Raw genomic sequence first — 24100 nt, forward strand, 5'->3', positions numbered from 1 at the left:
GATTGTGTGATGTAAGAAACGAGTAAGGTGGACATGATTGGGAATACAGCATGCTGAATATATATATGGTTATCATGACAGACAGGTATTTCATGCTGTACAGTCAAATTCATATCACTTGTTTAGTACAATTTAAAAATATAACTTTTTATTGCAAAGAGAATAACAAACAAAGAAAAGCATGTAAAGCGACAAAACGTACAATATTTTCTTAATACATATTTAATAGTACTAATTTACAGCAAATACATGACAACTTTTAGAAATTTTCATCAGGAAAACAAATTAATGAAATTGCATTTCGTTTTCTGTGACATTAAATATGGAGAACATAAACTTTCCTGGGGACTAGTGCCCTTTCTGTTGAAGATAAGAGTTGGAGAGGAAAAATAGTTCAAGGACGGAATACTGATTACCAGATCAGTGTTTTGAGCACGAAAACTAATCTTAAGTTTTAACCAGGTCAACAAATCTATTTTCAGAATATCATCTTCACAGCCATTTGAAAAAATACATGTCGTCCCCCAATGTTTTTTATCTTTAAATATGATCATAAACGCAGTTTTCGTCTTTCTCAACAATTTTCACCTGACTTGCTGTAACGTACGTTGGATCGGATTTGTCACGAAATCCTAATGCAGTATCGTATATATTGTTGGTATTGTTCCTTTTATTAAAACTGTCTGGCCTGTTGTGGTTGAGTCCATCATATTCATTCTCAGTCACGTCCAAACTCTCCTCATCATGACTTTGTTGCTGGTTCGTGTCGTTACCAATAATTTGTTTATTCTTTATAACGACCGCGTATTCACTATTAGATTTGTTGTTTATATTGTTTGAATCTGGATCTGAAAGACTAAATCCGTTCTCATTTTCATTTGCAGTATGCATATCATGCATATCATATGTTGAATTTTGAACAGTTTGCATTTTTGAATTAGAAGTTATGGTTTCTTTAAAATTTGGACTTTTAAACATTGTTATTCGACTATCATCGCCATAGAGTTTATTTCTAAATAATCCCGTGCGCCTACAAAATAATATTGAAATATAAATGTCAAAATAATTCTCTGCGGTATAATTATAAATTCAACAACTATCCAACAGAGCCCAAATGACTATGTTCAAAACTAACAAAGTAAAATCACAAAAATACTGAACTCCGAGGAAAATTCAATCAGAAAGTCCCTGACCATCAAATGACAAAACACATAAAAAACGAATGGACAACAACTGTCATATCCTGACTTGGTACAGGCATTTTCAAATGTAGAAAAACCTGGATTGAACCTGGTTTCACAACCTTCAAACTGAATGCAATTCTATGAAGGAATACTTCACAAAGGAAATTACCGTTAAGAAACCCTTTTCTATTGACACAAATCATAAAAAGATCATTAATGTATCAAGTGGTTGAATGATGATAATGATCAGATTAAGATCTAATATGAGTAAAAGGAGCTGAGGGATAAACGTCAATTAGACATCAACCACAAGACACATAGAAGGCAACAAGCACTCTTCAGCTATATACAAAGGCTTTAAACAGATGTTAGTACATTGTTTAGTCGTCAAAAGGTTTATATTTTACTTTTAATTTCGTATTTCAATTATAATTAACGTCGGATAATGATGAAGCATTTGAACACATTTGTGAAAATGGATATTTACAATAATTGTAATGCACTAATTGTATTATTTATTTATGCGTTTCTCTGTACTGAGTGTTCTTGCTTTTGTTTGTACTGTATTCTTATTATTCAATGTTGTAATTTTAGCAAAATTTATAACATTGCCATCTAAGCGGGAGGTATGGCTAGTTATTAAACAAGGTTAACGAAATGTTTTCCCAGGGACTCTTTGATGAACTTGTAAAGAAACACTGAAAAAAAGAACCCAAAACACATATTGAAGGCAAAATACACCTTTTGAGTCTATTTCGTTCTGTCAGGTAATATTCAGTTTTACAACTATCTTCTTCATAGTGAAAATTACTTTACATCTCTGAATTTTAATCTGGTTAACTGCAGCTCCATTTTCATGTGTCTTTCTATGATTTTTTTATTTGTTTTGCATGCTACTGTTCAAGTTGTTTGTAATTCACATTCGGAATACTCTAAGATTATTTAGAAAAAAATATTTGGTATTCGTCACTCACAAACTTGTAATTGGAGTGACATTTTTTTGAACATTTTGTGTTTTTTAAATGGTGTAACCGATAAGCTTTTTTCATCATTTTGATGCGATTTCTTAAGCATAGATGAAGGACTGTATTAGCTGTCTTTCACTTGTATGGTTATGATGTTAAAACATTAATGTTACATTAATGATGTGTAATATGTTGAAAAAGTAGAAAATATAGAATACTCACTTGATTCGACAAACAACAAGTAGAACAATAACAGCTACTAATACTAGTGCTGTTACTATAATACCAACAAGTAATCCTGAAAAATTGAAAAAAGTAGAAAAAGGATGCTGCAAGTTTTTTGATAGTCAACAAGAGTTTTTGAAATATGTAGTAGCTGTTTAAAAGTTGCTAAACATCAGCTGGTAAGTATTTCGCGCATATTAAGGACGACAAAAAAGTCAATAATGAATGCAATCTATAGGTGTTGAAAATTTGGGCTATCATTTATCAATCTTACACATTTGGGGAAAGTGAAAATGGATAAAAAAAATTATCGGGGTAGTATACGATTTTGATAGCGCTTGAGCCTAAATTTGTCGCTTGGAGAGGGAAAAACACATTTGAAATTCGACTTTTAGGACACGCTTGACTACAATTAGATATGTACCAAAAACTCACGTCAATGATATTATAATGTACACTATAAACGTGTTTTGCGTTTTTATGTCACCCGATCGACAATGTCGGGTGACATATTGCTTTTCCTCTGTTTCTTTTTCTGTATTATTATTATTATTATTATACTTCCACCTATTTTGTCCGGCATGTTTTTTGGAGTGAAATGGAACCAATCTTAATGATAGTTAACAATAAGGTGGAACACAAAATTTCGGATTGCAGTAGGGTCTAAGACCATAAAAAATGGCTGCCGTTACCATGGAAACGGAACAATTGTGAAAATTTCCATTTTTTGTTTTTGGTGAATAATTTGGAGATGATTAAACTCAGTATCATTATATTTTAATACAATGGAGGTGCCGGCCATATACTTGTTTTGGATGATTTTGGCAATCATTGGAATTACTATGTTGCTATGGAAACTACACCAAAAATGTCAAAAATATGAAAATGCTCCAATTGCTTTGAAACTTTAACATAACGATGAGCAACTTTGATAGATAAGGAATTTGGCGTTGGAATTTCGAAAATGGCTGCCGTTACCATGGAAACAATGCAAAAAGGTCAAAATGCTCCAAAAACGTCTGGGTTTGGTGAATAACTGTGATATGCTTGAACTTAAAATCATAAAATTTCTATACAATTTAGTTGTCCACTATATACAGGTTTTGAATGATTTTGACTATCATTGGAACTACTATGTTACCATGGATACAGGATCAAATATTTCAAAAATTTCAAAATGCTTCAAAATTGATGAAACTTAATAGGATTGTTGACTGGCAAGTCTGGATGAGACTTTTGAAATTGGAATTTCCAAAATGGCCACCGTTGCTATGGAAACTGCAAAAATGTCAAATATTTTCAAAACCCTCAAAACTTAATGAAACTTAATATTATTGTTAACTGGCATGTATAGATGAGACTTTTGACTTTGAAATTTTCAAAATGGCTGCCGTTGCCATGGAACTACTATGTTACCATGGATACAGGATCAAAAATTTCAAAAATTGTAAAATGGTCCAAAATTGATGAAACTTAATATAATTGTTGACTGGCAAGTCTGGATGAGACTTTTGGAGTTGGAATTTTCAAAATGGCCACGGTTGCCATGGAAACTGCAAAAATGTTAAAAATTCTCAAAATGCTTTGAACTTGATGAAACTTGATATTAGTGTTGACTGGCAAGTAAAGATGAGACTTTTGACTTTGAAATTTTCAAAATGGCTGCCGTTGCCATGGAAACGGCAGAAATGTGAACTTTTTAAAATGCTGTTAATTTTACTGAAAATTTCAGAAAGATGTATTGCCATGCAAATATGTGCATTCATTGTTAAACAATTTTGAAATGGCTGCCACTTAGTGGCAATTGGGGGAAGGGTGACATTCGCTATTGCTTGCAATGGCAATTCTAGTTATCATTATATTTCGTTTTTGGGTGAATTTCATATTTTAGGTCAATTTTGATAATGAAGGTACGTTAATAAAAATCGTTTATAGGTTTCCTTATCATATGATGGAGACATAATCTTTTGGTCAGTTTAATTGATGTGTGAGGATATCATGTCAGTAACTATTAGTAGTCCTTTGTTGATCATTCTCATTTTGTTTTCTTTGGTTTCTTCTATTACCATTTTCAACATCGGACCCTGACGTCTTTTAACTCAGATTTACTGTGCTTTATGAAGTGTGTTTATGTATTCCACATTGACAATGGTAATAGGAGGACGTTCAAATGTCACAAAAGTTTTTAGAAACAAGGTAGCTTTTGTAAGCTTTTATGTTGTTTAATCCTTGGTTCATTTGAATTTTTCTAGTGTGATGTTCATTTAGCTGTACTAGTATGTACTCACCATCGTTATGTTGTGGTCTCTTTGACGCATTTTTTTATAGTCTTTAGTTCTATTAGATAACGATGTATATTCATCTAGGTTTTTGACCCGGATTTGTTTTGCTAAATCGATTGATGGCTATTGAACAGCGGTATATACTGTTGTTTAATTTGTAGTTTGCTATTTTTATTTTAAAATGGATATTTCATCATACAACGTACATGTAAACGTGTATGTTCTTGCCTTTCCTGTTTTGTCACGATAGAAATACAATTCATAAAAAAATACATGGAAGCGTTATAAATTAGATTTGCAGAACATTTTTCACTCCTTCATTGTATTCATAAAAATATAAGCATTTAACCCTAGTATATAAAAACCATACCTATTGGAGAATTATCATTTACATTTTCATTCAAAACTTCATGTGATGTGCTATCGACCTTGTTTTCTTTACTTGATTTCGTTACGTGACTGTGCAAATCAGACGAAATATACGTCATAGGAGATTTGATATCTGGTGCTCCTGGTATTGTAGCAAATTTTGTTATTTGTTCTTGATCTTCAGTATATGCAGATGTGGAGACGTCATGTTCTAGTTTTGATCCAGATGGTACAGATGTTTTCTTTTCTTTTGATGTTGATGCTTCTGTTGACATTTTCCTAGCATTAGTATGCGAGTTGTTGTTTACGGATTGTTCTGTGCTGTACATTGGAATTTTTACAGGACTTACATACGTTGTTAATTGGGTGTTGTTAACATGCAAAGTGGTTCCAATTTCTATAGGGTAGAAAAATAGGTATTATAGTTAATGCAATACAAGTACAAAGAGAAGACAAAAGATATTTTCCAAACTTTGTGGAAGTGCAATATAAAGATGTATTTAACATCATAACAATCACCTATGGTTTTTAAATCCCTCTCTTCAAAATGTTAATAGTTCATATTCTACTTTATAATATGCACATGTATGAGGAAGACATCTTTTTTGATTGAAGATGATTTCTTTGAAGATTTATAACAGAAAATGTTACTAAAACAATATCTGTATTTTTATATCGGGACACAAATATTGAGAATATTGACTGGTATATTTGTAATATCCTCGTGCACATCGAGTCAACCAGCAGAACAACTGACTCAGTGATAGTAAATTATTAGTTTTAATAAACCAGTTGAGGATTTTGACGTTTTTCAGTGAAGCTCAATGCAAAAGCACTTTTGAGATATCTAAAACATTATAACAATTTGAACGATCAGTTTGATTCAATGTCGTCAAAATAAGCTGAAATCATCTGTGATGTATGTTTGACTTGCAAGTAAAGCAAGGGAGTAGTCAGAGCTCTATTCTTTCAATCAGTCACATAATTTCCCTTATTTAGAATCTCTATCATCATCTACTGGGGTTTTTTAGTGAGGAAATATAGACGTTTTCTTGTTAAAAATAACATGAATAATGTATTCATATACCGTTGACATTGTTGTTGCACTAAAGGAATTATAATTTTTTGCCTACATCCAATTCTTGTAAATTGATTAGACAGAGGCAGATCAAGATAACAAACAAGACCTGTTGAATGTTTACTTAATTTCAAATGATCAAGACTGGTTGCGTCAATAGATCATCCTTTTATGTATGCATTATACGCAGCTCAGATTTTATTATCAGAAATAAGATTTCAGTGGAACATGTATGACATGATCATGCATGATGACGGTCAATGGTGAAAAGACATTTTCAACTTACAATGTTTTACCAGTTTTATGTTTAACTGCAGTATGGCCGAATTTGAGCCGAGCTATCTGCTATTTATATATATCTTTTATTCCCGTAGAATAGTCTTTCAAATCTCTGAACAGTTGCCAAATAGCCAAATAGATAGGTCAGGGGTACACGTAAACAACGTTTATGAAATTTGAACACTTAAAAATTTATATTCACTAAATTTATTGAAAACGCATGAATGTTGTGGTATTTCAATTGGGATGGAATAATTTGGATAAATCTAAATACTTTGATATTCATGTTTGATTAGGATTGTACAGCCAAAAGTGTAAGTATGCTTTTGTATACATGCATTTTAAGATAAGTCAAGACGTTAATTCCAAAGAAGCATGTTAAGATTCGTCTATAAAGAATATAACTCTTACCACTTAAGCAAATAAAGCCTAAAGTTTCAAAGGTACAATTCCTTGTTATGGTCTCATATATGTTTCCATTTTCGCAAGCGATAGCCTTGCATTCCACGACCTTTGATTGTATTTGATCTGAATCTACAAAGATTATTAGTTATTTATTTGACAACAGAAGCTGATATATAATTAATTGATAAAGATAGGAGACAAATATGGCATTGTATTGGTTGCAAAAATTCGACATTTTTCATTTTAACTTAAAATTTTATATTTAATGGTATATGTCTTCATTTAAATGGTATATGTCTTCATTTAAATGGTATATTTTTTCATTTGAAAGGTAATTTATTTTCATTTAGATGCAATATTATTTCATCTAAATGGTATATTTTTTCATTTAAATGCAATATTTTTTATTCAAATGGTATAATTTTTCATTCAAATGCAATATTTTTTATTCAGTTGGTATAAAATGTCATTTGAATGCAATATGTTTTATTCAATTGGTATAATACTTTGTTTGTTTGTTTGTTTTTTTTTTTATTTATATGCAATAATTGCATCATGGAAAATTCTTTGACGCCTCCAGGTCAAATTTTCAACAACGTTTGTGATAGGGTTTATTTATTTGGATTTTCTCCCCTTTCTTTCTAAACTTGTATGACCAAGAATTAAAAAAAATGCGTCAGAATATCGCCCCTCTAACTAAATTTGGTGTCCATGCGAGTTCATGCACTGGCTATTAATGCCAATAATGGCCATGTCGAGTAAAAAATTTGAGTGGCAAGTACTAGTAATTAGTTTGACACAAAACTTGTTCATGGATAGAAACAGATGTCTGCGTGCATTGCAAAAACATCTCTAATAAAAAAACCTCTCTGAAGATACTCCCCTACAGTCTACACATTGAAATAAAAAAAAAATATACATAGCTAGCCCTCCCCTACTCCCCCTTTAAGTTCAGATACATGTAACCATGACGTTCTTTTGTGCTACATGTATATTATTTTTTACGTTTCATGGTCCTCAGAGACGTTGCAGGAGGGCAAACATAAAAAAGAATGAAAAGCCTTTCAGGACGTTATAATTATTTGAACTAAGCCACCTCCTTTTTTTACCACATGAAGAAAAAAAATCACCTAATTACAACAGCAGATCCAGAGACCCCGTGACAAGTAGAGACACAAATTGCTTTACTCCGGAACTAATTCTCTAATAAAGACAATTCAGGATACATTGGAACCAGTTACTAATCCAATGAATGTTAGCAACAATAGTCATATGACATAGGCCTTCACTGTATGAGGCGTGAATTTCATATTTAATACTATCTATAATATATGTGCTCTCATGTATTAAGCCGCAAATCATTTTACATTTAGGATTCATTGCTGAGTTTTTTTTTTGCTGTTATCACCTCCGAATCCTTTAAACAGATTTTTTTCAAGCCCCACAGTAGTTCAATAATTACTATATGTCATTGCTTAAATAAGTATGCAGGGCATATTTCAAAACATATTTTATTTTCTGGACTTTTAAATGATTTACTTTTCAATACTGCATTGGGAAAAGGGGGGTACAAGTTTATTTTGTGATACATGAAATTAAGAATTGAAATGGGGTATGTGTCAGAGAGACAACAACCCGACCATTGAGCAGACAACAGCAGAAGGTCACCAACAGGTCTTTAATGCAGCGAGAAATTCCCACAACCGGAGGCTTCCTTCAGCTGGCCCCTTAACAAATATATATACTAGTTCAGTGATAATGAACGCCAAACTAAACTCCAAATTGTACACAAGAAACTAAAATTATAAAGGATACAAGACTAACAAAGGCCAAAGGCTCCTGACTTGGGACAGGCGCAAAATTGCGGCGGCCGGGGTTAAACACGTTTCTTAGATCTCAACCCTCACCTATACCTCTAGCCAATGCAGAAAAGTAAACGCATAACAATACGTACATTAAAATTCAGTCCAAGAGAAGTCCGAGTCTGATGTCAGAAGATGTAACCAAAGAAAATAAACAAAATGACAATAATACATAAATAACATCAGACTACTAACAGTTAACTGACATGCCAGTTCCAGACTTCAATTAGACTGATTGAAAGAGTATGTCTTCATCATATGAATATCAGACACCATCCTTTCCGTGAGAGGTTTAGTATCATTATAGGATTACACACATTTTTTCTAGAGGTTATTGATGTGTAAACCGGGGCAATTAACTCACAAACTGAATAAAAGTCCGGACTTTTAAGTAAAGTTTGTGAGTAAGAGCCCCGGTTTACACATCAATAACCTCTAGAAAAAATGTGTTTAATCCTTATAATTCTTTAGCCAAATATTCACGATTTCTTATTAACATATGTTTGTGCAAAGGCTTCTATAATTACCATCCCATGCACAACTGACAGGTCGTAACTCAGGAGTTGGCCGCCATATTGACTTTTTAAAATCCATAAATGTTCTATAAATCCAACAGAAATTAAAATAAAACAGCACCTTCCTCCCAAAGTTCATTTTAATGAGGTATTATCCAAATTTGAAGTGTACACGAATCGACTGTCGTATTTGCAATGACGTACATTTGCCAAATCGTTCATAAAAAGTTCGCGGGATTTTATTTAAAATCTTATTTATATAAATTTTCCGATGCTTTAGTGCATTCATTTAATTTATTGTTTAGTTAAATAAAGTGGAGATCACTTCTAACCTCTCATTAAATCTGTCAGGAGAACTGTTCAAGAACAGTACATAGAACTGTCAGCCTGACACCTTTTAGTCAGTTCTAGGTTAGAACTGTTCTAGCTAGAACTGATTTGGACAGTTCTACCTAGTACTGATCCTGACAGTTCTACCCTAGAACAGTTTTAGACAGTACTAGCTAGAACTGACCAAATATTTGGTCAGTTCTACTTCTAGAACAGTTCTACGGTTAGAATTGATTTCTAATATTACGGCTAGAATTGATTTTTATATATTTTACGGCCAGAATTGATTTATAAATTCTACGGCTAAAATTGATTTAAAAATTCTACGGCTAAAATTGATTTTTATAAATTCTACGACAAGAATTGATTTATAAATTCTACGGCTAAAATTGATTTATAAATTCTGCAGCTAAAATTGATTTATAAATTCTACGGCTAAAATTCATTTATAAATTCTGCAGCTAAAATTCATTTATAAATTCTACGGCTAGAGTTGATTTATAAAGTTTTAAGAACACTTTGCTTTAATATAATGGGTTGGGTAAAAAAGCGATTTAAATTATATAGAGTTTTGCTATTTTGCCGGTTTTATTCCAGATTTACAATCGGCAAGACTTAGGCAGCAATCATTTGATTTTCAGGGGAAGAAGGGGGGCTATGTTTTTTTTTCCAGTTTATGGTGAAAAAAATAATTTGTTTTGGACCCTGAGAAAAAAAAATGTTTTCGGTTTGTCGCTAAAAAAATAGATTGTACAGAAAAAAAAAACATAGCCCCCCTACCCCCACCAGAAAATCAAATGGTTGCTGCCTAAGAGGACATGTTTAACCTGTTAACCCCGCTATATTCTGCATGTATGTGCCTGTTCCAAGTCAGGAGCATGTAATTCAGTGATTTTCTTTTGTTGATTTGTTACATAAATTTTTGTTTTTCTCTCAATTTTTGTACATAAATTAGGCCGTTAGTATTAGGGGAAATTATTATTTGAATTGAATTACATTTGTTATTCTGGGAGTCAGGATGGCTCATTATCAAATAACAAAATTATCGGACCTCAATAACCAATATAATATCTGTTTACGAGTAGTTTTCATACCTCGGACGACCTGTTTAACAAAAATCTTTTGAACGCATCAATCTAAACTGCCTTTATTTGCTTTTTCTTTCTGCAAATCTATATAGCTGCACAGTACTTCAGTTTTAATTTTAGGTCTAGAGGGACTGTAATATACAAGTAACAGCAATTTTGGAAAAACATGTAATTGTTCACATCAATTTATAGTGCCAGCATGCAGGGGCAGCTAGATCCAGGCTGGGGGTCCAACTATATGCTCCCATTCATATGCATTGATGTTAAAACAAAAAGTGGGGTTCGAACCCCTGGACCCCCTCCCCTTGATCCTCCAATGAGCATGTCCTTGTTTTATTCAAAATATTGAATCATAAACAAATATCAGTAGTTTTCATACCTCAGACTGACTCGTGTAACAAAATTATTTGTCTGTATCAATCAAAACCGACCATATTTGACAGCATCAACAAAAACTGACCATATTTGACCACATCAACCAAAACTGACGATATATGCTCTTTTTTTATACAACTCTTATAGTCGCATAGTAAATCTGTAATATTTTTATGTAAGGATGGAGTGTATAATCATTATAATACAAATGACCTATATTATAGGGTTATTGCATAAATATTGGGGAATATTGTTCCGAGTAGAATTTTATATTGCGCGTGCTTATATTTTTATATCAGGATGGATTGTTCAATATGAAGGAAAGCAACATTGGAAAACAAAATTATGCTCGCATCAGTATAAAGTGCCAGCATGTCCTCTTTTTAATCAAAATTTTGAATCGTAAACTAATTTCAGTAGTTTTGATATCTCAGACTGACTCATGTAAATATATATGGCCTCATTGTAAACCAATAATATACAGATACAGAGCGGGACGTCCTTTTGTCTTGTCTTTCATCGTGCGCATAGCTCGACTCTCCGCCTGGCGAATTTTCTTCTCATCTTCACTGTCAGAAGCAATATCATTGGACTCATACTCACGGACGGTTGACCAACCTGCCGGGGAAGAATCAGCAATCCTTATAAGCTTATTACGGCCTTTAACTTTATCCAGCAAATCCAGAACAACACGAATACTATGTGCCTCTGTTGACGGTATTGACTTGTAAAGCTTATTGAGATCGTTCACGATTTCTTCGTTAAACTTAAATTGAATTCGGTTTCCTTCGTGCTTGAACTTGATAGAGATTTCCTCTTTTATCTTCTTGGACATCGCGTCTTGTTCACGTACCATATTGGATTCAAGGCTATCCATTTTCCCGTCCATGTACAACTTGAATAGAGAGAACGTGTCATGTAAGTCCCTATCAGAAGAAGATCTGTTAGCACCATCACTGCTTTTATCAGGTAACGAGTCGTCTTGTAGAAGTAAACTTTCTTCTGTATGTTCGGCCATATTGAAGAAATGACCAGACTTAACTGTCCGAAATGCAAGCGTCGAATGACAAATAACTACACATAGATTTACCGTTACAATTCTTCCCGCTTATATTAGCTCGTGAAATACTCATTATTCTATAGAGAATACCTTCAAACCGGTATGTCTAGTCATGTGACAAATGTCACAACAAATACACGTGTTCTTTATAACATTGATAAATACATTTTTCGTCTCTTTACTCAGATGTACATTGTCCATTGACACTTTTGTTAAAATTTAAAATTGAGCAAAATGCTGTAACTGAAGCTGAAAACAATGATTAACAAGTGGTAGTGAAAATATTAAGTTAAAAAAGTGGGATAATGAAAAAAAACAAGATTTCATTGAGAACATTAATGGAAATAAGATTACAGAATTAAAAAATGAATTAATGTTTTTGCACTCAAGTGTTATGTCGCAAAATTCTGTAAATTAATTGTCCGAACATATAAATGATATATACTTTTGGAATCAGCAGAAAAGGTACTAGGTACCATTACTTATAACACGAAGGTTAAAAAGAACACAAAGGAAAGGAAACCATGGTTTGACAAAAAATGCTGGGAGCAAAGAAAGTGCTCACGAATTGCAAAACGACGATATAAAAACAACAAAACAACAGATAATCATGTTCAAATGAAAGATGCAGAGAGAAAGTATAAAAAGCAGATGGATTGTTCTATACAAGAGTATAGAAAGATTTTTAGAAAAAAGATGCAAAATGAAAAAAAAAACAGTAACCATAAGGAGTTCTGGAAAATTTTAAATAAAAAAAGAGAAAAACGTAGTCCAAAAATTTCCATCGATGTTCTCTTTGATTTCTTTAAAGACTTGAATTCGTCGGATTCAGTCGACGATATCCCTGTTTCGCAAGTACCAATTAAACCAGTTCAATGAAACTCTTAATAGTATCATCACAGAAAAAGAAATATTTAATTGTATTAAAGATTTAAAAAATGGAAAGGCTTGTGGAGATGACAAAATTATTAACGAATATATTAAAAGCACATGTCATATTTTTATGCCTATATGGGCGTTTTTCAATAAAAACGTATTTTCTTGTCCCAGCCACTTTAAAAAAAATGTGTTTGATCTTTGCAAGTAATTTTTTGTGCAGTCAGTACATTGAATTAGATTTAACAATTTTAAGCAAAGAAACAGTTTATTTTTAGAGGGATTGATAAGATATTGACTCTTGAATGGTCCAAAACAACAAAATGGCATGTCCATAGACCGCCTGTTCAACATTCATACTCTAAAATATTGTAAAAAAATGAAGAAATAATGTTTTTTTTACTTAACATAAGTTCTTTAATAATTCAAAAGTATGTGCAAAGCCAACATATTTTAATAAACAGCTTTCAATATAGGTTTTTTTAATTTCAGAAGGTGTGTCCCTCACAAAATGTCCACTACGAAACGAAGTCATTAAAATTTGCCAATAAACAGTTTTATAAAATCAATGTCATTTTTGTTTGCAAGAGATATAAACATTAGGATCTTACAAAAGAAGTGATGCTTTTATAACGGCAATTAAATTGTTGATAAGAAAAATTGAGCACATTAAATGGACCAGAGTGATACCGTATTTTTGATAATGTCCACTACGAAACGGGTCATATCTCCTTCAGTATCTGGTTTTAAAATTATGAAAAAAATATCAGTGTACAGCTTGATAAATGCTTTGATGAATATAATCAGTCTTGTTACTATTGAAATATAGGGATTGTGGGGAAAAAATAAAACATGCAAATACGTCCCTTACGAAACGGTCCCCTACGAAACAAGTATGGGAGAAAAACGTTTCGTAGTGGACACTACCACTACCATGCAGTCTTTTTTTAATATTTTTTTTAATTATATTCGTGCAAAACAAATAACAAGGATTAGTTTCATGTAATTTTTATTATGTTTTTATTAACATATGATAGGGTTGATGTTAACTACGAAACTTTTTGTCCACTACGAAACGGTTTTGTCCACTACGAAACGCATCAAAATGTCCACTACGTAACATGAGTTGAACCTTCATATGTGAAGTACTGTCTAATCTTTATCGATAAAAATGGTTTTCCAATTCAGAAAAAAATGATACTTTTCTAGTTTTTAAAGTAAAAAAAACTGGAATGTCTATAGGAAACATTTAATATTGCAAAAAATATATGTGTTTAGAAGAAGTTTCGTAGGGGACAAAAGTCCCCTAGGAAACAGTACACAAATTATGAAAATAATATCATTTTAAAGAATATTTAAGATTGCAATTTTTGTTTACAAACAGGTCTATTATAGAGGTATTCAAAATAACTCTTGAAATTAAATTTTAGACAAGTTGATTTTCCAATTTTTTTAGGTCTGAAAATCACGCTTTTATTGAAAAACGCCCATATATGTTAAATTTTTTAATATTGTTTTCGATTCTGGTAAAATTCCAGAAGCATGGTTAGTTGGTAACATTATTCCTTTTTATAAAAATAAAGGTGATACAAAAAAAAACCAGAAAATTAAAGACCTATCACAATTCTTAGCTACATGGGAAAGCTATTTACTTCAGTTTTGAATTCAAGACTATCCACTTTTTTGGAAAATAACTTATTGTTAAATGAAAATCAATCAGGATTTAGAAAAGGCTATTCAACCATAGATAGTATTTTTGTCCTACATATTCTTTTTGAACTATTGAAGATGCGAAAGAAAAAACTTTTTTGTGCTTTTATAGACTTTGCAAAAGCCTTTGACACAGTTAGGCGATCTGGTTTATGGCAAAAACTTCTGGAGAATTTTATCAGTGGAAAAATGTATAATACCATTGCAAATATGTATAGTAACATTAAATCAAGAATGTTTGATGGTAGTGTATTTTCAGAGTATTTTCTGTGTAATGTCGGTGTACGTCAAGGCGAAAGCCTCTTACCTTTATTATTTTCTCTGTATATTAATGATCTTGGACATTTTTTAAAAGAACAAGTTGTAGAAGGGTTAAAAACAGTATCCGATGATATAGAAATTAAGATAGACTACTATTCAAAATTGTTTCTGATTCTGTATGCAGATGACACAGCTCTTTTGGCAGAGTCAAAAAATGACTTACAAAAGCAGCTTGACTCTTTGTATAACTATTGTGAACTTTGGAAATTGAAGGTTAATGTAAATGAAAGTAAAATTGTAGTTTTTCAAAAGGTAGACCATTATCAAATATAGAATTTAAATATAATAATACTGTTTTAGAAATTGTAAATGAGATTACGTACCTTGGTGTTATTTTTTCTAGAACAGGAAGTTTTTCTAAGGCAAAAAAGCCACAAGCAGAAAAAGCCACACACGCTATGTACGATGTTATCCGCAAAGGTCGAAAACATAATTTATCTATAAAATGCCAACTCGATCTTTTCGATAAAATTGTTAAGCCTATTTTATTGTATGGAAGTGAAGTTTGGGGAGTCGGCAACATTTCTGTTATTGAAAGGGTCCACCTTAAATTCTGTAAAATTTTGTTAAATGTAAAGAAGTCAACGCCAGATTTCATGATTTATGGAGAACTGGGAAGATATCCTTTGGAAATTGATATCAAGTTGCGGATTTTAAATTACTGGTCGAAACTTATGTGTGGAAAGCAAGAAAAACTTTCTGTTATTTTGTATAAATATGCATATAAAAAGTATGGGATGAGTATGCCATGGCTTAATAATATAAAATCTATTCTAGATAGTTCTGGACTGTCATATGTTTGGAATATACAGTACTTTGTTAGTAATACATGGTTATATCATAAGGTTAAAGTTTGTGTTGTAGACCAATTCAAACAAAATTGGCACTCTATCTTATTAGAATCGCCAAAAGCTATTAATTATCGTTTATTCAAAGATAATGCTGAAAGAGAAAACTATTTTGAGATCCTAGATGATAAAAATATCATAACTTTTTGTAGATTCAGGATACTCAGTCATAAACTTCCTATTGAAACTGGAAGGTGGAAAAATATACCTAGAGAAAGTCGAAATTGTAAACTTTGTAATTCAGGAGATATTTGGGATGAATTCCACTATATTTTTAATTGCTCGAAATTTAATCATGATAGAGAAAAAATTTTGAAACCATATTATCTAAATAGACCAAACATATTGAAATTTCATGATTTAATGAATACTAGAAACATCAGTATGTTGAATCATTTGTGCAAATTTATCAAACTGATTAATAAACAGCTGGACTCTTAGGGGAAACATTGTTAAATATATTTTTTTATATAATACTGTATACATGCATAATGTGTTTTTTTTATATTACATGTAGCTGGAAATATTTTTCCAGCTGTAGATCATACATTTGTATTAATTCTGACTTTATGTTATATTATAAATGTTTATAATATATCTGTACCATGGATTTTGGTTTATGAGAATAAAGATATATATATATGTTACAGTAAATAGGTGAAATTAGGAATTACATGTAATTACTAAAATTTAGGAATTACAGGTAATTCCCGGTGCACTTAGTTAATACAAGTAATTCCTGAAACGGCCCAGTTATTACCAGTAATTACTAATTTTAAAATCAGTTTTTACACCTATTTACTGACTGCTAAAACAATGTTGTATTATGGTCAGATGATCAAAAGTTATGGTAATACTAACTAAATCAGTTAGTACTTTTAAAATATTGAATGGTTGATTTGTATTCAAAATATCATGAATAAATTTTGACTTTCAAATATTTGGTTAAATCAGAGTAACTTTAGTTTTAATCCAAAATGGTTCAAGTTGAGCATTATACAGATAATTTTTGACCAATTTAAGCAGACATAGAAATCAGAAATGAAAAACTCTCCCAAAGCATTATGTTTAAACTTTAAAAAAACAACCTTTGAGTTTGACGAATATTTAGACTTATTACCTTATAAAGATCAGATAACGTTGTGAAGGTTAAGAACTGGAATGAACTGTTATGTGCATTAGCTTCGAGATATAGAAAAAAAATATACATTTTTGTTTTGTTAAATCATTAATAACAAGAATGTGTCCACAGAACACAGATGCCCCACTCGCACTATCATTTTCTATGTTTAGTGGACTGTGAAATTGGAATACATTCTCTAATTTGGCATTAAAATTAGAATGATTTTATCAAAGGGAACATGTATACTAAGTTTCTAGTTGATTGGACTTCAACTTCATCAAAAACTACCTTGACCAAAAACTTTAACCTGAAGCGGGACAGATGGACGAACAGACAGACAGACAGACAGACGGACGAACAGATCAGAAAACTTAATGCCCCTCTACATTCGTAGGTGGGGCATAAAAATGATAAAGTGAAATTATAATTCACTGTTAGTAGCCAATCTAGTTCTATTTTATTAAATTAGCAGAGAAACAAGGTTGATGAGTTGTGCACTTGCGAGTGAATATTTGGACCTCATTGAATAAGTATTCATCTGACCTTCAATTCAACCCCTAGCTGAAGATGGATTATCGATGTATTAAGCTATTAAATTATATAACCTATTCTATTTTTTGTTTATATATTTGATAATGCCATTTTTTGGGGAAAAAAAGGTTGGGGCAAGGCGTTTTTAAAAACAAATTAATTGGTCGCAATTTTTTTATTTCAACGTTTTTTATCGTATGACAGGTAGGACGACAAGCTGGATAAATATAAGAACTACACGGACAATAACTATTAAGGGACAATTATTTGATATCATAGGGAAGGGATTTGATTGATTAGTGTTTAACGCTACTTTTAACACTCTTAGGCTGTTCCGTGGTGGTCAGTTTAAATTTATAAATCTGTCTCTAATCATGCCTATTTTTCAGCACTTACCAAGCAACCATATTTTTATATGAAATCCTTCTGTCCCCCACCCAAACAAATAAATTAATATAAAAATAAATATAAAATGGCTCTTATTTAACACAAGTGTTAATTGATTGATTGTATGTTGCTAATTTTAACACCCATTGACAAATATTTCATGCCTGTTCAAGAAAACACGAGTTTAGAAGTCAGGTATATAATATAAACACGAAGAGATGGAATTTGATTTCAAATGAGGCGACTATCCCTCGGAGTTTAAATATGAAGTTGATGTAAGCAATGATAGTCAATCGTAAGGCCTTCAACAATGACAAAAATCTGATACTGTAAAGTCGTCTATAAAAGGCCCGACATGAAAATGTAAACAATTCAAAGAAAAAAACTAACAGCCTAATTATACATAACAAAAAAATTTACAAAATATCAAACATGAGTCGAGACATGAACCAACGACAACCACTAAACTACAGGCTCCTGACCTTGGACAGGTAAATAAAGAATATGACAGGGTTGGTATAGAAACGAAGATGTGGTATGATTGCAAATGAGACAACTCTCCACAAGATACCAAATGACACAGAAATCAACAGCTACAGGTCACTGTACGGCCTTTCACAATAAGCTAAGCATACATCGCATAATCAGTTATAATAGGCCCCGAAATCACAAATACAATTCAATCGGGAAAACTAACGGCCGAATAAATGTACAAAAAAATGAACGAACAGAAATATGTATAACAAAGCAACAAACGACAACCACTGAATTACAGGCACCTGACTTGGGACAAGCACATACATAGCAAATGTGGCGGGGTTAAGCATGTTAGTGGGATCCCAAATCCTCCCCCTAATCTGGGACAGCGGTATAACAGTACAACAACTTGTTTGTGAGCACTCAGTCCATCCTGAATATGGGACAATGGTATAACAGTACAGTAAAATAACAACCTGTACAATCAGTTGCAATTAGATTAACTCAAAAGATCGGAACGAGACACACAAAAAAACTGATTTTAAGACAATAGACACAAGCACCGACATAAGAGTATTTACAATTACAGGAAATTTTCTCAAAGCAAATAACAACTAGAACTGAAATAAATCTTGTTCTTCCGGATTCAGTTATCAAACAGTACACAACGCGCGGCAAAGGATTAAAAAAAATGTCTAGTTTACATTGTATATAGATATAAGAAGATATACTGTGGTATCAGTGCCGGTGAGACAGCTCTTCCTCCAAGTCAAAATTTATAAATATAAACTATTACGGGTCAAAGTGCGGTCTTCAATAATTGGCTTAAACCAAACAGAAAGCCATAAAGGGCTCCACAAAATGACTAGTGTAAAACCATTTAAATACTTATCTATTTAAAAAAAAAGTTTGCTTGCATATACATATCTATATGCAATGGAATTTTTTGAAAAGTGGTCCGAACGTTGTGAACATCGAAATTTTGCAGTAGTAATACTTGTTCGGACCATAAGATTTTAATAAAACAGCCAGTGCAGTACTCGCACGAACGCCAGATTTAGTTAGAGGGGCAAAATTCTAAAGCGTTTTTTTTAATTATTGGTCACTGATGATTAGAAAGAAAGGGGAGAAATCCAAACAATTATCGACCAATCACAATCAATGTCGCACATTTGACCTTTAGACGTCAAAGAATTTCCTATAATGCAATTATTGCATAAGAATTAAAAAAACCTCTTATACCAATTGAATGCAAAATATTGAATGCAATGATTTTTTTAAATTACTTGAAAAAAAATATTGCATTTGAACCAAAATTAAACCATTTGAATGAAAAATTATATCATTTGAATGAAAAATTATACCATTTCAATATAAAATATTGCATCTAAATGAAAAATATACCATTCAAATGAAAAAAAATATACCATTTAAATAAAGAAATCGACCAATTAAATATAAAATATTGCATTTAAATGAAAAATATCTATTTTTTGCAACCAATACCATGCCATAGACAAAGCCAATACATATAGGTGCTTGCTATGTATATTGTTATCTATTGTGTTTGTATTGAAGTTCAGTGTTATTTTCAGGTGATTGTTTGTTTTTGTGGAATATAAATTAAATTGGTACCGTAAAACCTGTTAAGATTTAATGGTTTATTGGTATTATATGTTTCAATAGTACAAAGTTGAAGAGCAGCATGGTAAAGGACACGTATTTATGTGTCACACATATCTTATTTGGTATTATACTGTCGACAAAATTATCATCGACTCTACTGTATCTAAGACTACAGTTATTGCGATGTTTTCGGTTGAGGCAAATACACTGTAAATACTTTAAAATTCAATTGAACATATACCGAGCTGTTTTAGTCTAATAGTACAATACTCATTTAAATATCTGCTTCGATTTACCTGTCTCAACTGAAGCTTTATAAATGAATGAAAATTTCCAAGGAAGTCCTATATCTGATGTTGTGTTGTTATTTGAATTTGTTCTACAAACATGAAGAAGGTCCACGTCTTCTGCTCTGTCGTTGTCAAGTAGCCCTTAAAACAGATTCAAATATTAAAGTGTGTGGTACATGTACATTTATCAGTTGTTATAGTAAAATATTACTATTACTAATAGTCGGCTATGTATTTGCTTTCAGTAACTGAATGTACTGTTAGATCGGCAATTTGTTTTTGTGTTGTGTTTGTGTTTGTGCTTAGTGTCTTACGAGTCAAGCCTTTTCCAACTTATTAGCATATTTGTTGTTATTGTGTTCCTATCGTTAAGGAAAGGTTTGACGATAATAAATTTAACCCCGTCAAATTCTACACGTGTCTGTTCTTAGTCGTAGCCTGGATTTCTGATGGTTTCCTTGGTCACTTCCCAAGATATTTGTTTTTCAATTGTTGTTTTGGAGTAGGCCGTTCAGATTGTTTTACAAATTGTCATTAGGAGAATGTTTAAAGATTACTTTTGGGTAGAGGTTCTGCTCATTGTTAAATGCTGTTCAATGACTTGCTATTTTATTCATTTCATTTGGTCTATGGTGGATAGTTACACCTCATTGACATAGATTTCAAAATTTCCGTTTCTTATCATCAATCATATGGTTTTTGGTCTGAATAAATCGTATTAATATGACAATATATGATATACTAAAGTATATGACTTAACTATCAGAAATGTCTAAAATATATCAATCTAGAATTAATGAATAATCACAAAACGAAGTCTTGTAATATTCAATTAAAGAAATGGTTGATGTAGTTTTTATTAAAAAAACACCATTTATTTGTTTTAATTACCACACAGTTTATCCTCAACTTTGTCTGCTGGACTGTCGTTTTTACACGAAATATGCTGACATGGCTCATTTCCAATTTGAAACTCATTTTTGTGAACTGAAAATAACATTTGTGAAAACCTATATTGGTATCATTCGTCACAACTCGACCGATTGCGTACCCTCGTGTAACAGAAGAAGAGAAGGGAATTCACCCGATGATTGCCAATTGATGTTAGTATTTTTATCCCTATAACTTAGTTATAAACATACGCAAACATATAAGGGCGTTTTTCAATAAAAACGTATTTTCTTGTCCCAGCCAATTTAAAAAAAAATGTGTTTGATCTTTGCAAGTAATTTTTTGTGCAGTCAGTACATTGAATTAGATTTAACAATTTTAAGCAAAGAAACAGTTTATTTTTAGAGGGATTGATAAGATATTGACTCTTGAATGGTCCAAAACAACCAAAATGGCATGTCCATAGACCGCCTGTTCAACATTCATACTCTAAAATATTGTAAAAAAATGAAGAAATAATGTTTTTTTTACTTAACATAAGTTCTTTAATAATTCAAAAGTATGTGCAAAGCCAACATATTTTAATAAACAGCTTTCAATATAGGTTTTTTTAATTTCAGAAGGTGTGTCCCTCACAAAATGTCCACTACGAAACGAAGTCATTAAAATTTGCCAATAAACAGTTTTATAAAATCAATGTCATTTTTGTTTGCAAGAGATATAAACATTAGGGTCTTACAAAAGAAGTGATGCTTTTATAACGGCAATTAAATTGTTGATAAGAAAAATTGAGCACATTAAATGGACCAGAGTGATACCGTATTTTTGATAATGTCCACTACGAAACGGGTCATATCTCCTTCAGTATCTGGTTTTAAAATTATGAAAAAAATATCAGTGTCGCATAGGCACAATCTATTTATTATATGTAATGTGATTGTGGCTAAATTTGGTTAAATTTGGCCCAGTAGTTTCAGAGGAGATACGTTTTAAAAGATAACAAGCATTTACGAAAAAATGGTAAACAATGACTATTAAGGGCAATAACTCCTTAAAGGGGTCAACTGACCATTTTGGTCATGTTGACTTATTTGTAGATCTTACTTTGCTAACCATTATTGCTGTTACAGTTTAACTCTATCTATATTAATATTCAAGATGATAAACGAAAACGGCTAAATTTCCTTAAAATTGACAATTCAGGGGCAGCAACCCAACAACCGATTGTTTCAGGGCGGATACATGTAGATCTTGACTTGGTTAACAATTTTAACCCATGTCAGATTTGCTCTAAATGTTTTGGTTTCAGAGTTGTAATACAAAATATACATTTTACCCCAATGTTCTATTTTTTTACATATAATTAGATTGTGTGTTCTTTTTTTAGCCATGACGGCCATCTTGGTTGGTTTGGCGGGTCTCCGGACACATTTTTTAAACTAGATACCCAAATTATAATTGTGGCCAAGTATGGATAAATTTGGCCTAGTAGGTCAGAGGAGAAGATTTTTGTAAAAGTTAACGACGACGGACAACGAAGACGGACGACGACGACAGACGACGGACGCCAAGTGATGAGAAAAACTCACTTGGCCCTTTGGGAAAGGTGAGCTAAAAATGACATGATTGAAACAGAATGATTTTTTCAACTCAACATATAAATATATAAGGATGACATTTGTATACGCCCGGTTGGCTAGCATTGCGATCCAACACTTCCGAAAATGTTTAGCCAAATACCGCTAAGATAACTTTTTTTTGACCAAGGAAAAGAATTTCATCAGTATTTTGAAAAATTCAAAGTTAATAGTTCTTTTAGATTTATGATCTAATCAATTAATATTCATGTGCTTTGGTCTGTTGATAAATAAAAGACCTCAACGAAATCCTCGCTATTGCCATAAAATTATTACCCAACAAGTTATTAACCTTCAAATGCCTCGAAAAAAGCAAAACAATAATTAATTCTCCGCCAAAAAATAATGCAAAAACGCTTTCCTTTGTATACATACGAAAATAACGGTTGTTATGTATGGCAAATATGTATCTATCAGTTGTATTAAACTTTGAAGAAGCTTAAGTAACTACAAGTACTCTACAAACGAAGATTGTTTTATCTGGATTTCATTCGAAAGTACGGCCTTCAACACAAAGCCTTGGCTTCGAACAGCTTGCTATACAGAGCCCCAAAAAATTACTAATGTAAAAAAATTCTGACAATTAAACAAACGGTATATTGTATACAAAAACAAACTAGGTACGAGACAAAATTATTAACCACATCAAAAAACAATCACTAAACAACGACTTTCTTTATATTTAATCTTTTTAATACCTGTTCAAAGTCAGGATCATGTTATCTATTTGTAGATTATTGTCTTTTATAAAATTGCAAATGGAAATGGTGAATGTGCCTAAGAGACAACAACCCGACCAAAGATCAGTTGTTGTACGCTATTTGGTCTGGTTGTTGTCTCTTTGACATATTCCACATTTTCATTCCCAATTTTATTACAATGGAGACGGTCATTAGCTCGCCCCTAAAAAAAAGTGCTTATAATGTGTGCAAAAATAGACGTCGCACTAAACTCCGAAAAGTTTATGTTTGTCTTTTCGTAAGAATTATTTCAGATTTTGTTGTCAATTTTTATATAGTTTAATTTGCTTATTGTTAAACGCCTTAATGTTGATTATATCCCTGTCATTTATAATGTGTTTAATAGATGTCTCATTGGAAAATCATACCACATTTACTTATTTCTATAACGATGTAGACCGTGAAGATATCAGATTGAGGTCGAAATAATAAACAATGCATTATCGAAATGAAATGAATCACTTAACACAAATATTGTGTATAAAATTTAAACAATTACGTTTATACTTCCACCATAAAGTTCTTGTAATGCCCGGGTTAAAACAGTTTGACGATAGTCTGCTCTCTCCTAAATCACTTATGTTGACGCCATCTAAGTTGCATATGCAGTTTGTTTTCACAGTCAT

The 24100-nt window shown here is 31.8% G+C and overlaps 1 protein-coding gene across 1 annotated transcript; it reads right to left on the reverse strand.

Annotated features, from left to right (window-relative positions):
• Positions 1–2367: 2367 nt before the first annotated feature.
• LOC143059403 (uncharacterized) lies at positions 2368–24100 on the reverse strand. Its single transcript, XM_076232891.1, has 6 exons — positions 23974–24100; positions 21098–21193; positions 20213–20347; positions 6794–6916; positions 5027–5422; positions 2368–2447 (listed from the first exon to the last, which is right to left on the reverse strand). Exons 1-6 carry the CDS (start codon positions 24098–24100, stop codon positions 2368–2370), a joined length of 957 nt encoding a protein of 318 aa, XP_076089006.1.

The sequence above is a fragment of the Mytilus galloprovincialis genome, chromosome 14 (genome assembly GCF_965363235.1).
Source record: "Mytilus galloprovincialis chromosome 14, xbMytGall1.hap1.1, whole genome shotgun sequence".
NCBI classification, from domain to species: Eukaryota; Metazoa; Mollusca; class Bivalvia; order Mytilida; family Mytilidae; genus Mytilus; species Mytilus galloprovincialis.